The sequence below is a fragment of the Physeter macrocephalus genome, chromosome 5, assembly GCF_002837175.3.
Source record: "Physeter macrocephalus isolate SW-GA chromosome 5, ASM283717v5, whole genome shotgun sequence".
NCBI classification, from domain to species: domain Eukaryota; kingdom Metazoa; phylum Chordata; class Mammalia; order Artiodactyla; family Physeteridae; genus Physeter; species Physeter macrocephalus.
In genome coordinates, this window is record NC_041218.1 from 24,217,054 (window position 1) to 24,234,393 (window position 17,340).

General features: G+C 42.4%; 1 protein-coding gene across 1 annotated transcript in view; it reads left to right on the forward strand.

Annotated features, from left to right (window-relative positions):
* The window catches only part of SND1 (staphylococcal nuclease and tudor domain containing 1), a 321,421-nt gene that overhangs the window by 31,819 nt on the left and 272,262 nt on the right, over positions 1–17,340 (forward strand). The window contains exons 3-4 of the mRNA XM_028489790.2: positions 11,672–11,792; positions 15,845–15,923. Coding sequence (XP_028345591.1) covers positions 11,672–11,792; positions 15,845–15,923 — 200 coding nt within the window. The remainder of the gene's footprint in view (positions 1–11,671; positions 11,793–15,844; positions 15,924–17,340) is intronic.

Genomic DNA, 17,340 nt, shown 5'->3' on the forward strand with positions numbered 1-17,340 from the left:
TTTTGTGTTTCCATACAAATTGTGAAATTTTTTGTTCTAGTTCTGTGAAGAATGCCATTGGTAGTTTGATAGGGATTGCATTGAATCTGTAGATTACTTTGGGTAGTAGAGTCATTTTCACAATGTTGATTCTTCCAATCCAAGAACATGGTACATCTCTCCATCTGTGTCATCTTTAATTTCTTTCAACAGTCTCTTATAGTTTTCTGCATACAGGTCTTTTGTCTCCTTAGGTAGATTTTGTTTTGTTTTGTTTTGTCTTGTGGTATGCGGGCCTCTCACTGTTTTCTGGTAGCATCTTTAGGATTCTCTATGTATAGTATCATGTCATCTGCGGACAGTGACAGCTTTACTGCTTCTTTCCTGATTTGGATTCCTTTTATTTCTTTTTCTTCTCTGATTGCTGTGGCTAAAACTTCCAAAGCAATGTTGAATAATAGTGGTGAGAGTGGACAATCTTGTCTTGTTCCTGATCTTAGTGAAAATGGTTTCAGTTTTTCACCATTGAGGATGATGTTGGCTGTGGGTTTGTCATATATGGCCTTTATTATGTTGAGGTAAGTTCTGTTTATGCCTACTTTCTGGAGGTTTTTTTTTTTTTTTTTTTGCGGTATGTGGGCCTCTCACTGCTGTGGTCTCTCCCACCGCGGACCACAGGCTCCGGATGTGCAGGCTCAGTGGCCATGGCTCATGGGCCTAGCTGCTCCGCGGCATGTGGGATCCTCCCAGACCGGGGTACGAACCCATATCCCCTGCATCGGCAGGCAGACTCTCAACCAATGCGCCACCAGGGAAGCCCAGTGGAGGGTTTTTATCATAAATGGGTGTTGTATTTTGTCACATCTATTATGTCACAACTTTCTGCATCTATTGATATGATCATATGGTTTTTCTCCTTCAATTTGTTAATATGGTGTATCACATTGATTGATTTGTGTATATTGAAGAATCCTTGCATTCCTGGGATAAACCCCACTTGATCATGGTATATGATCCTTTTAATGTGCTGTTGGATTCTGTTTGCTAGTATTTTGTTGAGGATTTTTGCATCTATGTTCATCAGTGATATTGGCCTGTAGTTTTCTTTCTTTTTGACGTCTTTGTCTGGTTTTGGTATCAGGGTGATGGTGGCCTCATGGAATGAGTTTGGGAGTGTTTCTCCCTCTGCTATCTTTTGGAAGAATTTGAGAAGGATAGGTGTTAGCTCTTCTCTGAATGTTTGATGGAATTCGCCTGTGAAGCCATCTGGTCCTGGGCTTTTGTTTGTTGGAAGATTTTTAATCACAGTTTCAATTTCAGTGCTTGTGATTGGTCTGTTCATATTTTCTATTTCTTCCTAGTTCAGTCTCAGAAGGGTGTGCATATCTAAGAATTTGTCCATTTCTTGCAGGTTGTCCATTTTATTGGCATATAGTTGCTTGTAGTAATCTCTCATGATCCTTTGTATTTCTGCAGTGTCAGTTGTTACTTCTCCTTTTTCATTTCTAATTCTATTGATTTGAGTCTTCTCCCTTTTTTTCTTGATGAGTCTGGCTAATGGTTTATCAATTTTGTTCATCTTCTTAAAGAACCAGCTTTTAGTTTTATTGATCATTGCCATTGTTTCCTTCATTTCTTTTTCATTTATTTTTGATCTGACCTTTATGATTCCTTTCCTTCTGCTAACTTTGGGGTCTTTTTGTTCTTCTTTCTCTAATTGCTTTAGGTGTAAGTTTAGGTTGTTTATTTGAGATGTTTCTTGTTTCTTGAGGTAGAATTGTATTGCTATAAACTTCCCTCTTAGAACTGCTTTTGCTGCATCCCATAGGTTTTGGGTCGTCGTGTCTTCATTGTCATTTGTTTCTAGGTATTTTTTGAGTCCCTCTTTGATTTCTTCAGTGATCTCTTGGTTATTTAGTAGCGTATTGTTCAGCTGTATTTTTTACAGTTTTTTTCCTGTAATTGATATCTAGTCTCATAGCATTGTGGTCAGAAAACATACTTGGTACAATTTCAATTTTCTTAAATTTACCAATGCTTGATTTGTGACCCAAGATATGATCTATCCTGGAGAATGTTCCAGGAGCACTTGAGAAGAAAGTGTATTCTGTTGTTTTTGGATGGAATGTCCTATAAATATCAATTAAGTCCATCCTGTTTAATGTATCATTTAAAGCTTGTGTTTCCTCATGTATTTTCATATTGGATGATCTGTCCACTGGTGAAAGTGGGGTGTTAATGTCCCCTACTATGTGTTACTGTTGATTTCCCCTTTTTTGGCTGTTAGCATTTGCCTTATGTATTGAGGTGCTCCTATGTTGGGTACATAGATATTTACAATTGTTATATTTCTTCTTGGATTGAGCCCTTGATCATTATGTAGTGTCCTTCTTTGTCTCTTGTTTGTCTTTTATTTTAAAGTCTATTTTGTCTGATAAGAGAATTGCTACTCCAGGTTTCTTTTGTTTTCCATTTGCATGGAATATCTTTTTCCCTTCCCTCACTTTCAGCCTGTATGTGCCCCTGGGTCTGAAGTGGGTCTCTTATAGACAGCATATATAGGGGTCTTGTTTTTGTATCCATTCACCCAGTCTACGTCTCTTGGTTGGAGCATTTAATCCATTTACATTTAAGGTAATTATCGATATGTATGTTCCTATCACCATTTTCTTAATTGTTTTCGGTTTGTTATTGTAGGTCTTTTCCTCCTCTTGTGTTTCCTGCCTAGCGAAGTTCCTTTAGCATTTGTTGTAAAGCTGGTTTGGTGGTGCTGAATTCTCTTAGCTTTTGCTTGTCTGTAAAGGTTTTAATTTCTCCGTTGAATCTGAATGAGATCCTTGCCAGGTAGAGTTATCTTGGTTGTAGATTTTTCCATTTCATCACTTTAAATATGTCTTGCCACTCCCTTCTGGCTTGCAGAGTTTCTGCTGAATGATCAGCTGTTAACCTTATGCGGATTCCCTTTTATGTTATTTGTTGTTTTTCCCTTGCTGCTTTTAATATTTGTTCTTTGTATTTAATTTTTGATAGTCTGATTAATATGTCTTTTGGCGTGTTTCTCCTTGGATTCATCCTGTATGGGACTCTGCACTTCCTGGACTGATTAACTATTTCCTTTCCCATATTAGGGAAGTTTTCAACTATAATCTCTTCAAATATTTTCTCAGAACCTTTCTTTTTCTCTTCTTCTTCTTCTGGGACCCCTATAGGTTGAATGTTGGTGCGTTTAATGTTGTCCCAGAGGTCTCTGAGACTGTCCTCAATTCTTTTCATTCTTTTTTCTTTATTCTGCTCTGCAGCAGTTATTTCCACTATTTTATCTTCCAGGTCACTTATTCTTTCTTGTGCCTCAGTTATTCTGCTATTGATTCCTTCTAGAGAATTTTTAATTTCATTTATCGTGTTGTCCAACGTTGTTTGTTTGCTCTTTAGCTCTTCTAGGTCCTTGTTAAACATTTCTTTTATTTTCTCCATTCTATTTCCATGATTTTGGATCATCTTTACTATCATTATTCTGAATTCTTTTTCAGATAGGCTGCCTATTTACTCTTCATTTGTTTGGTCTGGTGGGTTTTTACCTTGCTCCTTCATGTGCTGTGTGTTTCTCTGTCTTCTCATTTTGCTTAGCTTACTGTGTTTGGGTCTCCTTTTCGCAGGCTGCAGGTTCGTAGTTCCCATTGTTTTTGGTGTCTGCCCCCCGTGGGTAAGGTTGGTTCAGTTCGTTGTGTAAGTTTCCTGGTGGAGGGGACTGGTGCCTGTGTTCTGGTGGATGAGGCTGGATTTTGCCTTTCTGGTGGGCAGGACCGCGTCTGGTGTTGTGTTTTGGGGTGTCTGTGACTTTATTATGATTTTAGGTAGCCTATCTGCTAATGGATCGGGTTGTGTTCCTGTCTTGCTAGTTGTTGGGCATAAGGTGTCCAGCACTGTAGCTTGCTGGTCGTTGAGTGGAGCTGGGTCTTAGCATTGAGATGGAGATCTCTGGGAGAGCTTTTACCGTTTGATATAACATGGAGCTGGGAGGTCTCTGGTGGACTAGTGTCCTGAACTCGGTTCTCCTACCTCAGAGCCACAGGCCTGACACCCGGCCAGAGCACCAAAACCCTGTTAGCCGCACAGCTCAGAAGAAAAGGGAGAAAAAAAGAAAGAAAATAAATTTAAAAAAATAAAATAAAGTTATTAAAATAGAAAATATAAAAAATTATTAAAAATTAAAAAGTAATAGAAAAAGAAAAAGAAAGAAAGAAAGAAAGAAGAGAGCAAACAACCCAAAAAACAAATCCACCAATGATAACAAGCACTGAAAACTATACTAAAAAAAAAAAAAGCAAACAAACAAAAAAATGGACAGATAGAACCCTAGAACAAATGGTAAAAGCAAAGCCATGCAGGCAAAATTACGCAAAGAAGCATACACACACAGACTCACAGAAAGAGAAAATGGAAAAAAAAAAATCTATATATTAAAAAAAAAAAAAGCAAGGAAGAGAGCAACCAAATCAATAAACAAATCTACCAATGATGGTAAACTCTAAATACTAAACTAAGATAAACATAAAACCAGAAATAAATTAGATGCAGAAAGCAAACCCCCAAGTCTACAGTTGCTTCTGAAGTCCACCGCCTCAATTTTGGGATGATTCGTTGTGTATTCAGGTATTCCACAGATGCAGGGTACCTCAAGTTGATTGTGGAGATTTACTCCGCTGCTCCTGAGACTGCTGGGAGAGGTTTCCCTTTCTCTTCTTTGTTTGCACAGCTCCTGGAGTTCAGCTTGGCCCCGCTTCTTCATGTAGGTCCCCTGAGGGCATCTGTTCTTCACTCAGACAGGATGGGGTTAAAGGAGCAGCTGATTCGTGGGCTCTGGCTCATTCAGGCCGGGGGGAGGGAGGGGTACGGAATGCGGGGCGAGCCTGCAGGGGCAGACGCCAGCGTAACGTTGCACCAGCCCGAGGTGCACCGTGTGTTCTCCCGGGAAAGTTGTCCCTGGATCGCGGGACCCTGGCAGTGGCGGGCTGCACAGGCTCCCGGGAGGGGAGGTGTGGATAGTGTTCTGTGCTTGCACACAGGCTTCTTGGTGGCTGCAGCAGCGGCCTTAGCGTCTCATGCCCGTCTCTGGGGTCCGCGCTGATAGCCACGGCTCGCGCCCGTCTCGAGCTCATTTAGGTGGTGCTCTGAATCCCCTCCCCTTGCGCACCCAAAACAATGGTCTCTTGCTTCTTAGGCAGGTCCAGAAGTTTTCCCAGACTCCCCCCCGGCTAGCCGTGGCGCACCAGCCCCCTTCAGGCTGTGTTCACGCAGCCAACCGCAGTCCTCTCCCTGGGGTCTGACCTCCGAAGCCTGAGCCTCAGCTCCCAGCCCGCACCTGCCCTGGCGGGTGAGCAGACAAGCCTCTCGGGCTGGTGAGTGCTGGTCGGCACCGATCCTCTGTGCGGGAATCTCTCCGCTTTGCCCTCTGCACCCCTGTTGCTGCGCTCTGCTCCGTGGCTCTGAAGCTTCCCCCCGACCCCGACTCCCCATCTCCACCAGTGAAGGGGCTTCCTAGTGTGTGGAAACCTTTCCTCCTTCACAGCTCCCTCCCACTGGTGCAGGTCCCGTCCCTATTCTTTTGTCTCTGTTTTTTGTTTTTTCTTTTGCCCTGCCCGGGTACATGGGGAGTTTATTGTCTTTTGGGAAGTCTGAGGTCTTCTGCCAGCGTTCAGTAGGTGTTCTGTAGGAGTTATTCCACATGTAGATGTATTTCTGATATATTTGTGGGGAGGAAGGTGGTCTCCATGTCTTACTCCTCCACCATCTTGAAGCAGGCTCCCTATTTCAAGTATTTTTATATCACAGGACTGATGGCAAATCAACAGTGGCTTGCTTCAGTTTATACATTCACTACCTTTAATCCCAGTAATCCCAGTCTCTTTCCGTCATACACTTTCCCATAGGTTTAGAGCCTTTTCAGGTTTATCAGTGTTTCATGCCTCTTTCTCTGGAAACAGGTTAGTACATTTCCTAGGTAGTCTCTGCTGTTTGAGGTTGGCATTAGTTATGGCAGAGCTCTTTTATTTATGTTTGAATTCTTCATTTACCTTCAAAATTCAGAAGGATGCACAGTGAAAAATCTATTTCTTCTCCCTGGAGACTACTGGTGTTATGGCAGTCTTGACTCTCCAGAGGCATTTATCACCTATACAAGCAGACACTCCTTTTCTTTTCTTTCTTTCTTTTTTTAAATTGAAGTATAGTTAATTTACCATGTTGTGTTAGTTTCAAGTGTACAGCAAAGTGATTCAGTTATATGTATTTCAGATTCTTTTCCATGATAGGTTATTATAAGATATTGAGTATAGTTCACTGTGCTATACAGTAGACACTCATTTTCATAAATGGTAGCATATACTATAAATGTTAGGACTGTGCCTTATTATAGATTCTGAATCTGGGATCTGTGTCCTAAGGATGTCTGTGAACCCCATGAAATTGTTTGCAAAATTTTGTGTAAACATGCATTTTGAAGGGAGGAAGTTACCAGTTTCTTAGGGCAACTTGTGGTTCAGTAGCTGTCAAGAACCATGTGTTATGGCGATTTGACATGCTTCTGAGCTTTTGTTCCACCATCCCCTCCAGCCCCCTGCTCCCCCATCTCTAATGCCTGGCCACCTTGCCTTCTTTGTGGTCTGCCTTGGACTCCTTAAGTTACCTCTCCAGGCAGCTGCCATGAGTCTTCTTGGCTCCTGTACTTTGAAACATCAGTTCTTGTCTCTTCTTCAGTGGTGCTTTGGCTATCAAAAATGAAGTTTCTGGATTCTGATTATTTGTGTTTTGCCTCAGCTTGATGATGACGGGCAAGTTGGTACCTCAGCTTCCGTCTGCTGTTTTCCTCCCATGGAAGTGCAGGAAAAAAAACAGCTCACAGGGGTCTTTCATTTAAGGAAAAACATGCAGTTTTTTTCATCTATAATGAAAAGCATTTTGTTTGAATTAAGAAGATAGTAAAGCAGTGTTACAGGAAATAGAGACAAATCACCCCAAATTCTATCAACAGCAATTAGATTCTTGGGATAATGACTAAATAGACAAAATCAGTTATTTTCCATTGGTCCTCTATCAGTAAGCACAAGTATTGAGTTACTCTGTACCTCAGGGTTGTTCAATGAGGATTAAACAAGATAATGCGGAATGTTTAGCATGGGCCTGTAAGCTACTTAACAAATGTTAGCTGTGGTAATCTGCAGTGCTATTTAATTTCTGTTACTACAGACACTTCTCGTACTGTTAGTCCAAGTGCTGAAGATTAAATCTCTCAGCACTTTTCAAATTTTGGGTGCCAGGTGCTTTTTTTGAATAGTTCTTTCCCTTTCAGTTTTGTGTTGTGTAATAGCGTGCCTGCTTCTAAGAGGAGAAGAGTGTTGACCCTGGTTGGCTAGAGCCAGTCAAGTTCATTTCCCCAGAAGGAAGAAGCAGTGTTGCCTCTACGGAAGAAGGGTTGGGTTTTAATTTTGTTTTGTGGATGAGAATCAAGGCCAGTTGGAGCTTGTTCTGAAGTATCTTAGCTGTAGCCTATGTAACAGTACAATAAAATCTTACCAGAACTATCCCACCTGAAAGAATACCATGTAATCTGATCCCTGCTCTCACTGGAGTTTCATATATTTATACAGCCTAGTGGTTTTTGTCTCTTCCAGAGCAACTCAGTTTCTCCTAGTAACTCTTCAAAGGTCTCTGTGACATGAAGTATTTGAGAGCTACAGATTTCACCCTTTGTCAGCCACGGTCACTATTTCTGTGTGCAGTAATCTAGTCTCTCCTTGCCCTGCTGTGATTTGGTTTTCCCCCCACCATGCCCTTGAAGGTGCCCTGGCTCAAGTTAGCAGTGACGCCAAGTGGTAACCCAATTCCAAACACCCCTGCCAACCTCCAGGCCTTTATCGAGACCTAGAGATTCTGCCTCCTTCAAAATCTCTCTTCTCTATTCTTGAAACTTCATTACAATTGCTATTGTTCTTTGTTCAACTCTGAGAGAGTGCTTTGTTCAACTCTGGAATATTAAGATAACAGTCTTTCTGCCTTCATTTTCCTTCCCTCTGATTCTTTCTCTATGTGCTCTCAGATGTTTTTGAGATATAATGTTGTTTTTTTCTCCTGGCTCAGTATTACTGACAGATACTTCAGTGATTCCTCATTACCGCTGGACAAATCTAAATGCCTTAGCCTGGGTTACAATCCCATTTGTGATTTGACTTTTAGTCTTCTCTTACTGAACCCGCTCTGGGATGCTAAGTCCCAACCCTGAGGAAGTGTTCGGGTCTCCTAACAGGCCCCCCGAGTCCTGCCTGCTCACGCCTTGGCTCAGCTGCCCCCTCCAGCGGGAGCTCCGTCTCCTCCTTGTGCCCCGGTGATTCATCCTCTGGAAAAGTCACACCTGACATCACCTTTCATCATCCCTTTTTTGTGCTGTCATCCTATTCCATGTTTATATGTCTCTATACTCAGTTATCGGCTCCTCGAGGGGAGGGACGTCTGTGTTTTTCTGCCTCGTCAGTGTCTGACACAAAGCAGGTGTACAGTGAATAATGAGGAAAAGAACCCGAACGTCTCCTTTTGCGGATCGGTGTCTTGTGGAATGTAGCACTACTTTCTCTCTGGCTTTCTGTTGTTTTGGAGCATGGCTAGTTTTGTCACATTCAAACAGAGTCAAGGACATGATTGCTTATTTGCTTCCCTTTGTATCACTGTCCCAAATATCATGCACTTGATTATTCTCCGCCTTCTTTCATAGCTGCTTTCAGAGAAACTTAGCTCTCTCCTAAGTCCCGTGACAGTAAAAGAAGTTCTGCTGTGTGTCCCCAGCCGTCACTACCCTGTTCCAGCCTAATCCCCAGCATTGCCTAGCTACTCTACGCAGCCTAGATACTGCATTGATGGGCACTGTGGGAATTATATATTCATTTCCCACAGATTTCTGGAGCTCTCATTGTACGTGAAGCTGTATGTTGGTTTCACGCGAAATACAGAAATGAATGTCACACTCGTTCTACGTTCAGTGGAGCTTTTGAAAGTTGGGGTGGTGGTGTGGTTGCGGCAGAGAGGGATTAATTACATGCGCAGGTGGGACAGTGGGCTGATCGAGCCCTGGGCCAAGTACAAAAGTAGTTAGCTTTGCGGGTTTACATTGTTGTGGGATTTAATCTTGTTTCAGTAGTTTAGGAGTCTACCTGGTGCAAAGAAAAGATGGGAATTAAAATTCCATTTGGCGTGGTAGACACCAGAACCTTGCATGGGTCTGGGAGTGGAGAGCAAGCTGCTAGATCACCTGCCGTTGGGCATTCTAAAGGGAAGAGGCAGTTTTGAGTCTCAGCTACTTAACAGCCTTTGCTTCCTAGGTGGAGTTCTGGCACATCATTTGACCAGCCCAGTGATTCTTCCTATTGGGTCATTGTGGCCCTAATGTGATGAACACTTGGATTCAGTTTCTGTATACGTAGGGTTGTTCTGGGAGGCTCTGCTGGGATGGACTTCCCCATTAGGTAGCCTTCAGCTGGCTGTCCTCTGTGTGGATACCTGCACAGGATTCTCTCCTGGAGCGCTCTGTTGCCCTCGGCAGGAGTGATGCGGTCACTCGCTTTCCTGAATCTTCTAATCGCCTCTCTTCATAGCTCGTATCTTGTCCATTTATTGAATTTGACTGACTCTGGATGGAACACAACTTGAGAAGGCTGGAATATTAAAGAAGCTAGGTTACCTTTCTCTAGGATAAGGTGTATGTCCTTTTCAGGACCTCCAGTGTAGCTTTCTCTTATTGCCCAGTGACCGACCAGCTGTAAAACATGAGGTCCTGAGAGAAGGGTGCTCCTTCCTCAAGCCTTAAAAGCTTTTAGTAATTCTGCCTAGTCGGTAGAAATTGGAGGTTTCCCCACAGGGGTTAGCTATTTCCTTGTGAACTGACCCTTGATAAATGAATTTTTACCGAAGTCTTGGCTTCCTTTAGGAGTACTTTGTTTTGTCAGAGCTTTGCATTTAGGAAAGCAATGTTTTACTGAATTTTAGGTATTAGTGTATTACTCAAAACTGAAGCCTAGACATTAGATCTGTAGCTGAGGATGTTTTTAGAGTAAGTGGATCACTAAGGTGATAAAAATGTATGAGGCTGTGTTAATTGGTTTAGTACTGTTTCTGTGATGTGGCTGGTAGTTGGGCTTGTTATCAGTCATCATACTCTTTGGTCACAGTATCTGTTTTCATTATTATGAATGAGGAGGGGGTAGAAATGGGAGATTAAAATGTGGTGAACTCCCTATTGCCATTGAGTGATTGGTTCTTTTGCTTGTTGGCACTTTGAAGCGAGCGCATTAGATGAGTGAGGATAAGCTTGTTTTTGTGTCTTCAAGAGCACTTACTCAGGATTAGTTCTTCCTAGAATGTCGTTGTCTAACAGTACTGGTTTTGTGAATACCAGCCCGGTGGGTTGGTAGACTGCCATATTTAAACTGGCTTCTGGTTTCTGGGAAGTCATGGATGTTTTTCTTCTAGAAAAGCTTCTTGGCTAACCCCATGGAATAATCTTCATGGACTGAAAAGGTTGGCAGACACTTCCTTTTCAGGTCACTGATATACTGTTTTGCCTTTACCATGTGTAGCCCATGTTCTGTGGCTCCAATTGGTAATAGACAACGCATGCATATCATATACCACTCTGCCCTTTTATATGCTGTATTGTTCCTGCACACGAACTTCTGCAGATCATGTACTCTTTGAGCTCTTACCCTCTCCTTCCTCATTTCTGTTCTAAGGGAACTTGAGGCACTGAGCTAGGTCCAGACTGTAAATTCAAGTGCTAGTGACCACTGACTATGACAGTGCTGCTGCAGAGGAGACATCTCCCTTTGTCTGTACCATCCCAAAGTGATGGGGGAAAAACCATCCCTTTGCACAGTATCTTTTTATATATATATATTTTTTTAAATTTTTGGCTGCTTTGGGTCTTCCTTGCTGCGCACAGGCTTTCTCTAGTTGTGGCGAGCGGGGGCTACTCTTCATCGTGTGCGGGCTTCTCATTGCGGTGGCTTCTCCTATTGAGGAGCGCGGGCTATAGGTGCGCGGGCTTCAGTAGTTGCAGCTCGCAGGCTCTAGAGCGCAGGCTCAGTAGTTGTGGCTCACGGGCTTAGTTGCTCTGCGGCACATGGGATCTTCCCGGGCCAGGGATCAAACCCGTATCTCCTGCATTGGTAGGCGGATTCTTAACCACTGCACCACCAGGGAAGTCCCTGCACAGTATCTTGAGATCACATGGAGACTCTGTTTGTACCCATTGTGGATGTGTGGCTCACTCCTTGTATCTGGGTCTTTAATGAGTTGACAGGGAAGAACCACCATTGTCAGGCTTATCCCTTACCAGCTAGACAGTAGACAGCTAGAGAGTAGACAATGATGGGGGTGGTGGAGGGGTGGGCATGGGGGGAAGTCCTAGTGCTGGTGTCTGGGAAACCATAATGCCTGTTTTTAGGCCCCGTGCTAGTTAAACCAGCTGTTCGACCTGCCTTTTTTAGGAGCCCCCTAAGCGTATGATCCATGTTGTGTGTGTTTCATTTTTATATTCTCCTCAGGGCCTAGTGCATGGCCAGGCTATTGAAGGAGTGAAGTTGCTTGGATGTTGATTGTGTCGTGTGAGAACTGCCTAGTTCTTGAACACGTTTATTTTGTCTTTCAGCCCTGGGCATTTCCTGCTCGAGAGTTCCTTCGGAAGAAGCTGATTGGGAAGGAAGTCTGCTTCACGATAGAAAACAAGACTCCCCAGGGGCGAGAGTATGGCATGATCTACCTTGGAAAAGGTGAGTACCAAGGGGGAAAGGTACTCATTTTCCTCCAAGTCTGAAGTTCCTCCAAGGACTGGCGGAGGTCGCTCTGGGAGGGTTGCCTGTAGGTCTCGTTGGAAGTGCACAGAGCTCGTGGCCCGTAGGTGCCCTGATACTCCTGCTCCTGGTTTACTCCTGTGCCTGCTTTCCTGGCTTGGTTTAGGTGTGCGTGTAAGCGTAGAATTATTTTCCCCTGTATTTAGGCTGTCAGCCTGTGGAACTCATTGGCTCTGTGCTTCTAGGTCAGAGTGCTAATTGAATTCCTATAGATTTCCTATTGCATCTTCTATTTGCTTTATCTATCTTGTGGCTTTTCTTCTCCTCCTGGGGACCCTCTTTAGGAAAGGACGATTTGTTTAGGGCTTGTGGTTTTTCGTAAGCCACATGACTTGGAATGGAATGGAAAGAACACAGGCTTTGGAGTGGTGTAGGTGTGGATCCCTGGCTCTTCTACCATGTACTCTTACTTAACCTCTAACTGAACCTTTCTAAGCCCTAGTTTCATTTGTAAGTTATAGAGAGAGTTTCAAGAGATGGTATGTGTAAAGCATCTCGCTTCAGCACAGAGAATGCACTCAATAAATACGTGTGTGTGCACACATATGCCTGTTGTTTAGCTGGGCTGGATAGCTTATGGGATGTTAGGTGTCCTGGTCTCTTTTGCATTAGGTAGAGGGAGAGTAAGATTGCACAATGGAGTTTGAACAGAAATAGGACATTGAAAGAATTGGTAGAATGTTTTCCATAAAGCAGTCAGATGAACAGGAACACTTATGTTCATCTGGATTATTTGGGGAGCAGACACCTTTTAAAGTTTCCTGTGATTCTTGATAAACTAGCCTTCTAACTGAGCTGCTTTAGATAATCTATTTGCCTTGGGTGACTAGTAAGCTGGAAGTAAGCAAGCAGGGTATATGACAAGGCTAACAATATCCTTTTAGGATTCTGAGTTTAAGTGTAGAGGTCTTAGACAAGTGAGTTGTGGATGACCTTGGAGCCTTCTTGTCCAATTTACCCAGTAGAGAAACAGCCCTTTTAGCAAATGGCTATCTGCATCCTGATTGGGAAATTATAGAAATATATGGAATCTTTTCAAAAAGAGAAGTAAATAAATTTGCCCTTTACCCATAATTCAAATAATATAGTAGGTAATAAAACACTTAAGCATTATTGTTGGAGGGCTACTGGCTAGAAAGAATGTAAGAAATAGAAGTGTACTGTCTTCAAAATGCAATTGTTCGAGAATTTCATTACCCAAAATAATACAATTCTGTAAGAGCTGGTCAATCTTCTGTTACTGGACAAGAGACCTCACTGGACTATAGAACATTTTTTCGGTACAGATATCTCTATGGAGAGACCGCCTGTAAGTGTTCATTCAAATAACCTTAGTCTCCAACTATAAAACAGTCTATTTAAGGTAAGAGGAGCTGACATTTAAAATTTAAAGTTGTTTTTAGAAAGTTTGTTTTTTCAAACTGACGCAAATTACAGCGTGGATGTAATTTAGCATGTTAACGTACTAGTGTGTTTAATAGAATCTGGCACATAGGAGGTGACTGATAAATAATTACCGAAAGAATGACTGAAATCATCTACATCTTTCAGTTTTAAAGGCTTAAATGGCTTAAAGTTTAATATTTTCACTCAGATACTTTAACCAACTCTCACTGCCAACTGTAATGAAACAGTGCCTTAGCTAATTAATTAGTGTTCATATATTTAGCCTATTTTACGGCTACTCTCTTTTTTGTCTTTTGTTTTTGTTTTTTTTTGTTTAGAAAAAAGATTTTCTTTTGCTGTATGTAGATAGATAAAAAATTTATTTAACTATAGTTGATTTACAATATTGTGTTTCAGGTGTGTAGCTTCAGATTCTTTTCCACTATCGGTTATTATAAGATACTGAATATGGTTCCATGTGCTATACTACTGTAATCCCTGTTGTTTATGTGGCTACTTTCTTTATGATGGAGGAGAATGGCAGAATTTGAGAGTTTGTGGTTAACCCAGAACTTATTAAAAAAAAGAGAGAGATGATTGATTAGTCTTCAACTTTTGGAGAAAATATAGTCACCCACCTGCTCTGAGTACCAGCCCCAACTGTGACTTGATCACAATCATACCTTGATTAGTAATAAGCAAGCATCAGATCTTTTCCCTACAAATTCCCTGTTTTCAGTATTCTATCCACCACATTTAGTTACCTTCTTTGGGGGTTTGGCCCAGAGAATTGTATTTTTCTCCCTTTTGAAGGAGCAATGAACTCATTTAGAAGTGGGCCGGCCAGCAGCCCTTTCAAAGCGCTCTGTGCCAAGGAACTGTCCGAGAGCTGTTGCGTTTGCTGTTGACTGGAGATTTTATGGCCGTTCGCCTTGTTTGTACCAGGCCTTCATTCTTTCTACCCCCGACCTCTTGGCACTTTACTTCTCAACTTTCCCCATCATTGTGGAGTCTTTCCTTTTGACTTTCCACTCTGTGGGATTATTCCTGTTGCTTCGAAAGAACCAGTGTAATATTTACTGATGTCAGGTAGCTGTGTGTGTCTGTATCTGGCCTCAGCAGTAACCTCAGTGGAAGGGTTCTTGTGATCCACTCTCAGCTTCAGAACCTGAACGTTCTTTGCGTGAACAGCATTCATCTCAACTTTTTTTTTTTTGGTAGAGGAACAGGGGCTTATGATGTGCTTCAGAAATTTGGACGGGGGGGCTTCCCTGGTGGTGCAGTGGTTGAGAATCCGCCTGCCGATGCAGGGGACACGGGTTCGTGCCCCGATCCGGGAAGATCCCACATGGCGCGGAGCGGCTGGGCCCGTGAGCCATGGCCGCTGAGCCTGCGCGTCCGGAGCCTGTGCTCCGCAACGGGAGAGGCCACAACAGTGAGAGGCCCACGTACCACAAACAAAAAAAAAAAAAAAGAAATTTGGACAGGGCTAATGGCAAGGCATTTAGGTTGAGTTTGGGGGTGGTATGTAAACTTGTTGTTGCTTGCGGAAGTCTATGTATAGTGTACTGAATACATAAACCTTAGAGAATTTTATTCTATGCTGACGTTACCTATCAGCTAGACTGCTGTGTTTCAGTTTATTTAGGAGCTTGTTCTCTGCTATATTAAAGATTTTTATGTGGTGATTCCCTCATAGGTGTCTTCTTTTATCATTTTGGCTGACAAGCAGAGATTTAAGAGAATACAGAGAGCCTAAAAGCTTTTTCAATAGCATGGAAATGCAATTAATGTTTCAAGTGCGCAGGTGGCACCTAATCAGGTTGTGTTTTATGTTTCACTTCATTTTTCTTGCCTGCTCTGAAGGCTGCTGTGTGAGACTGGAAATCGAGATGCCGTCCCCTGCATCCCTGAGACTAGGAGAAAGTGTTTGTCAAATGGTGTAGCTTGCTTGTCTTGGTGGCCTCTTGGAGCAGAGAACAGGACATCCTGAGAGGAACTGGGCTTGCCGGTGTGAAACATCGTAGGCAGTCCTAAGTGAATCTGTCTGATTGTCCAGGTGGGGGGCTGTCTTGATTCTGTTGTGTGAATTCCTGCCGTGTGCTTGGCACAGCGCTTGGTGATTTACACACATTTAATTCTCACAAGAACCCGTCTCGGCAGGTACTCTTCCCATTTTATAGATGAGTACGTGTATCAAGATGCTGAAAGACCTATTAAGCGGCAGAATTTGCATTTGGTGCCAGGCCTCTCCTCCTTAGGTCAGTGTTAGTTATCCTTTCCTGGGCTGCTGCATGTGTCTTGCTTCCCTGTCAGTCTCCTGGAGTTCCTGAGATTGCCTCTGGCTCAGGAGATACACTAGAAAATGAGTCCAGAGAAGATTTATAGACCTCTGGGTCCTAGAGAGTAGACATTTTGGGGGAGAAGAGGTTTTCCGGAAATCCCAACCCTACCTTGCTGCCTTGTCCCGTTCGCTGGCAACATCATTCCTTGAAGAGCTACGGGTGAAAGTGGTCCCATTAGAGCTCTCTTGCTATTGGAGATGGATTTAAACACAAGATTCACACCTCTTTTTTCCTCCTCAGATACCAATGGGGAAAACATTGCAGAATCTCTGGTTGCAGAGGGATTGGCCACCCGGAGAGAAGGCATGAGAGCGAACAAGTAAGTGTCCATTATTCTTCCGACTGTCTGACTTCCTCTCTCACCACGGTGAAAACTGGGGGAGTTGACTCTACACTGGCTTTGCTGCATTTTCATTCCTGCCCCCGACATAAAATAGGTAATATCTGGTGTTCTCATGGCTTCTAGGATATTCCTGCCCAGGTGTATGTGTGTATTTTTCTGAGCGAGGAGGTTACTCAGCATTCATTAATGGCATTTGATGTGTGTAATTCAAAAACAGGCTTGGAGACGAAGCAGTGCTGTTCTTATATTCATAAGAATCAGTACACTTATGCCTTACACCGTAGATATTGAGTTCCATAGTATTTATCCATCCATCCCCAAATATTTATTGAGCATTTACTATAGGCCAGGCTGTGTTCTAGACACTGTGAATATAGCAGTGAACAAAGACACTTAGCTTCTGCTAACAATTTAACAGGGAGACAGACAACAAACCAAACAGCAAGTAGATATACGATATTATATGAGGTACAAGGAATAAGTAAATGTAAAATAAAGCAGAGTGAATAAATCAAATTCCAAGCAAAATCTGCTGCTTGGAATCTAGCAAAACTGACAGGGGCTCAGTGGTTATGTTTTAAGGTCAGGGAAAATTTATCTCTCTCCAAAGCCTTTTAGGCCTGTTTTGGTTTATGGATCTGTATACACTTAAGTAATAGGTAAAATGTACTTGTTGTTGATGTCAGTGTGAATTCGTTAGAAATGATTTTTAGGTATGTAAGGTTTATAGTGCATATATCATGTTAGGTTCACTCAGTAGGATGGGTTGCAGCTGGCTTTAATTAACACTTTAGTCTCTGGAAAGTATAAGCTACATCAGTAATTTGGAGGCTAAAGATACTGGTTTTTGTTATTTTTGCTGCTTGTTTTTTTTTTTAGTTTTATTTTATTTTTTTGAATTTTTGAATTTTATTTATTTCTTTATACGGCTCTCCCAGTTCATCCCGCCACCACTCCCACCACTTTCCCCTCTTGGTGTCCATATGTTTGTTCTCTACATCTGTGTCTCAATTTCTGCCCTGCATACCGGTTCATCTGTATCATTTTTCTAGATTCCACATATATGCGTTAACATACGATACTTGTTTTTCTCTTTCTGACTTACTTCACTCTGTATGACAGTCTCTAGATTCATCCACGTCTCTACAAACGACCCAATTTCGTTCCTTTTTATGGCTGAGTAATATTCCATTGTATATAAGTACCACATCTTCTTTATCCATTCGTCTGTTGGTGGGCATTTAGGTTGCTTCCATGACCTGGCTATTGTAAATAGTGCTGCAGTGAACACTGGGGTGCATGTGTCTTTTTGAATTATGGTTTTCTCTGGGTATATGCCCAGTAGTGGGATTGCTGGGTCATATGGTAATTCTATTTTTAGTTTTTTAAGGAC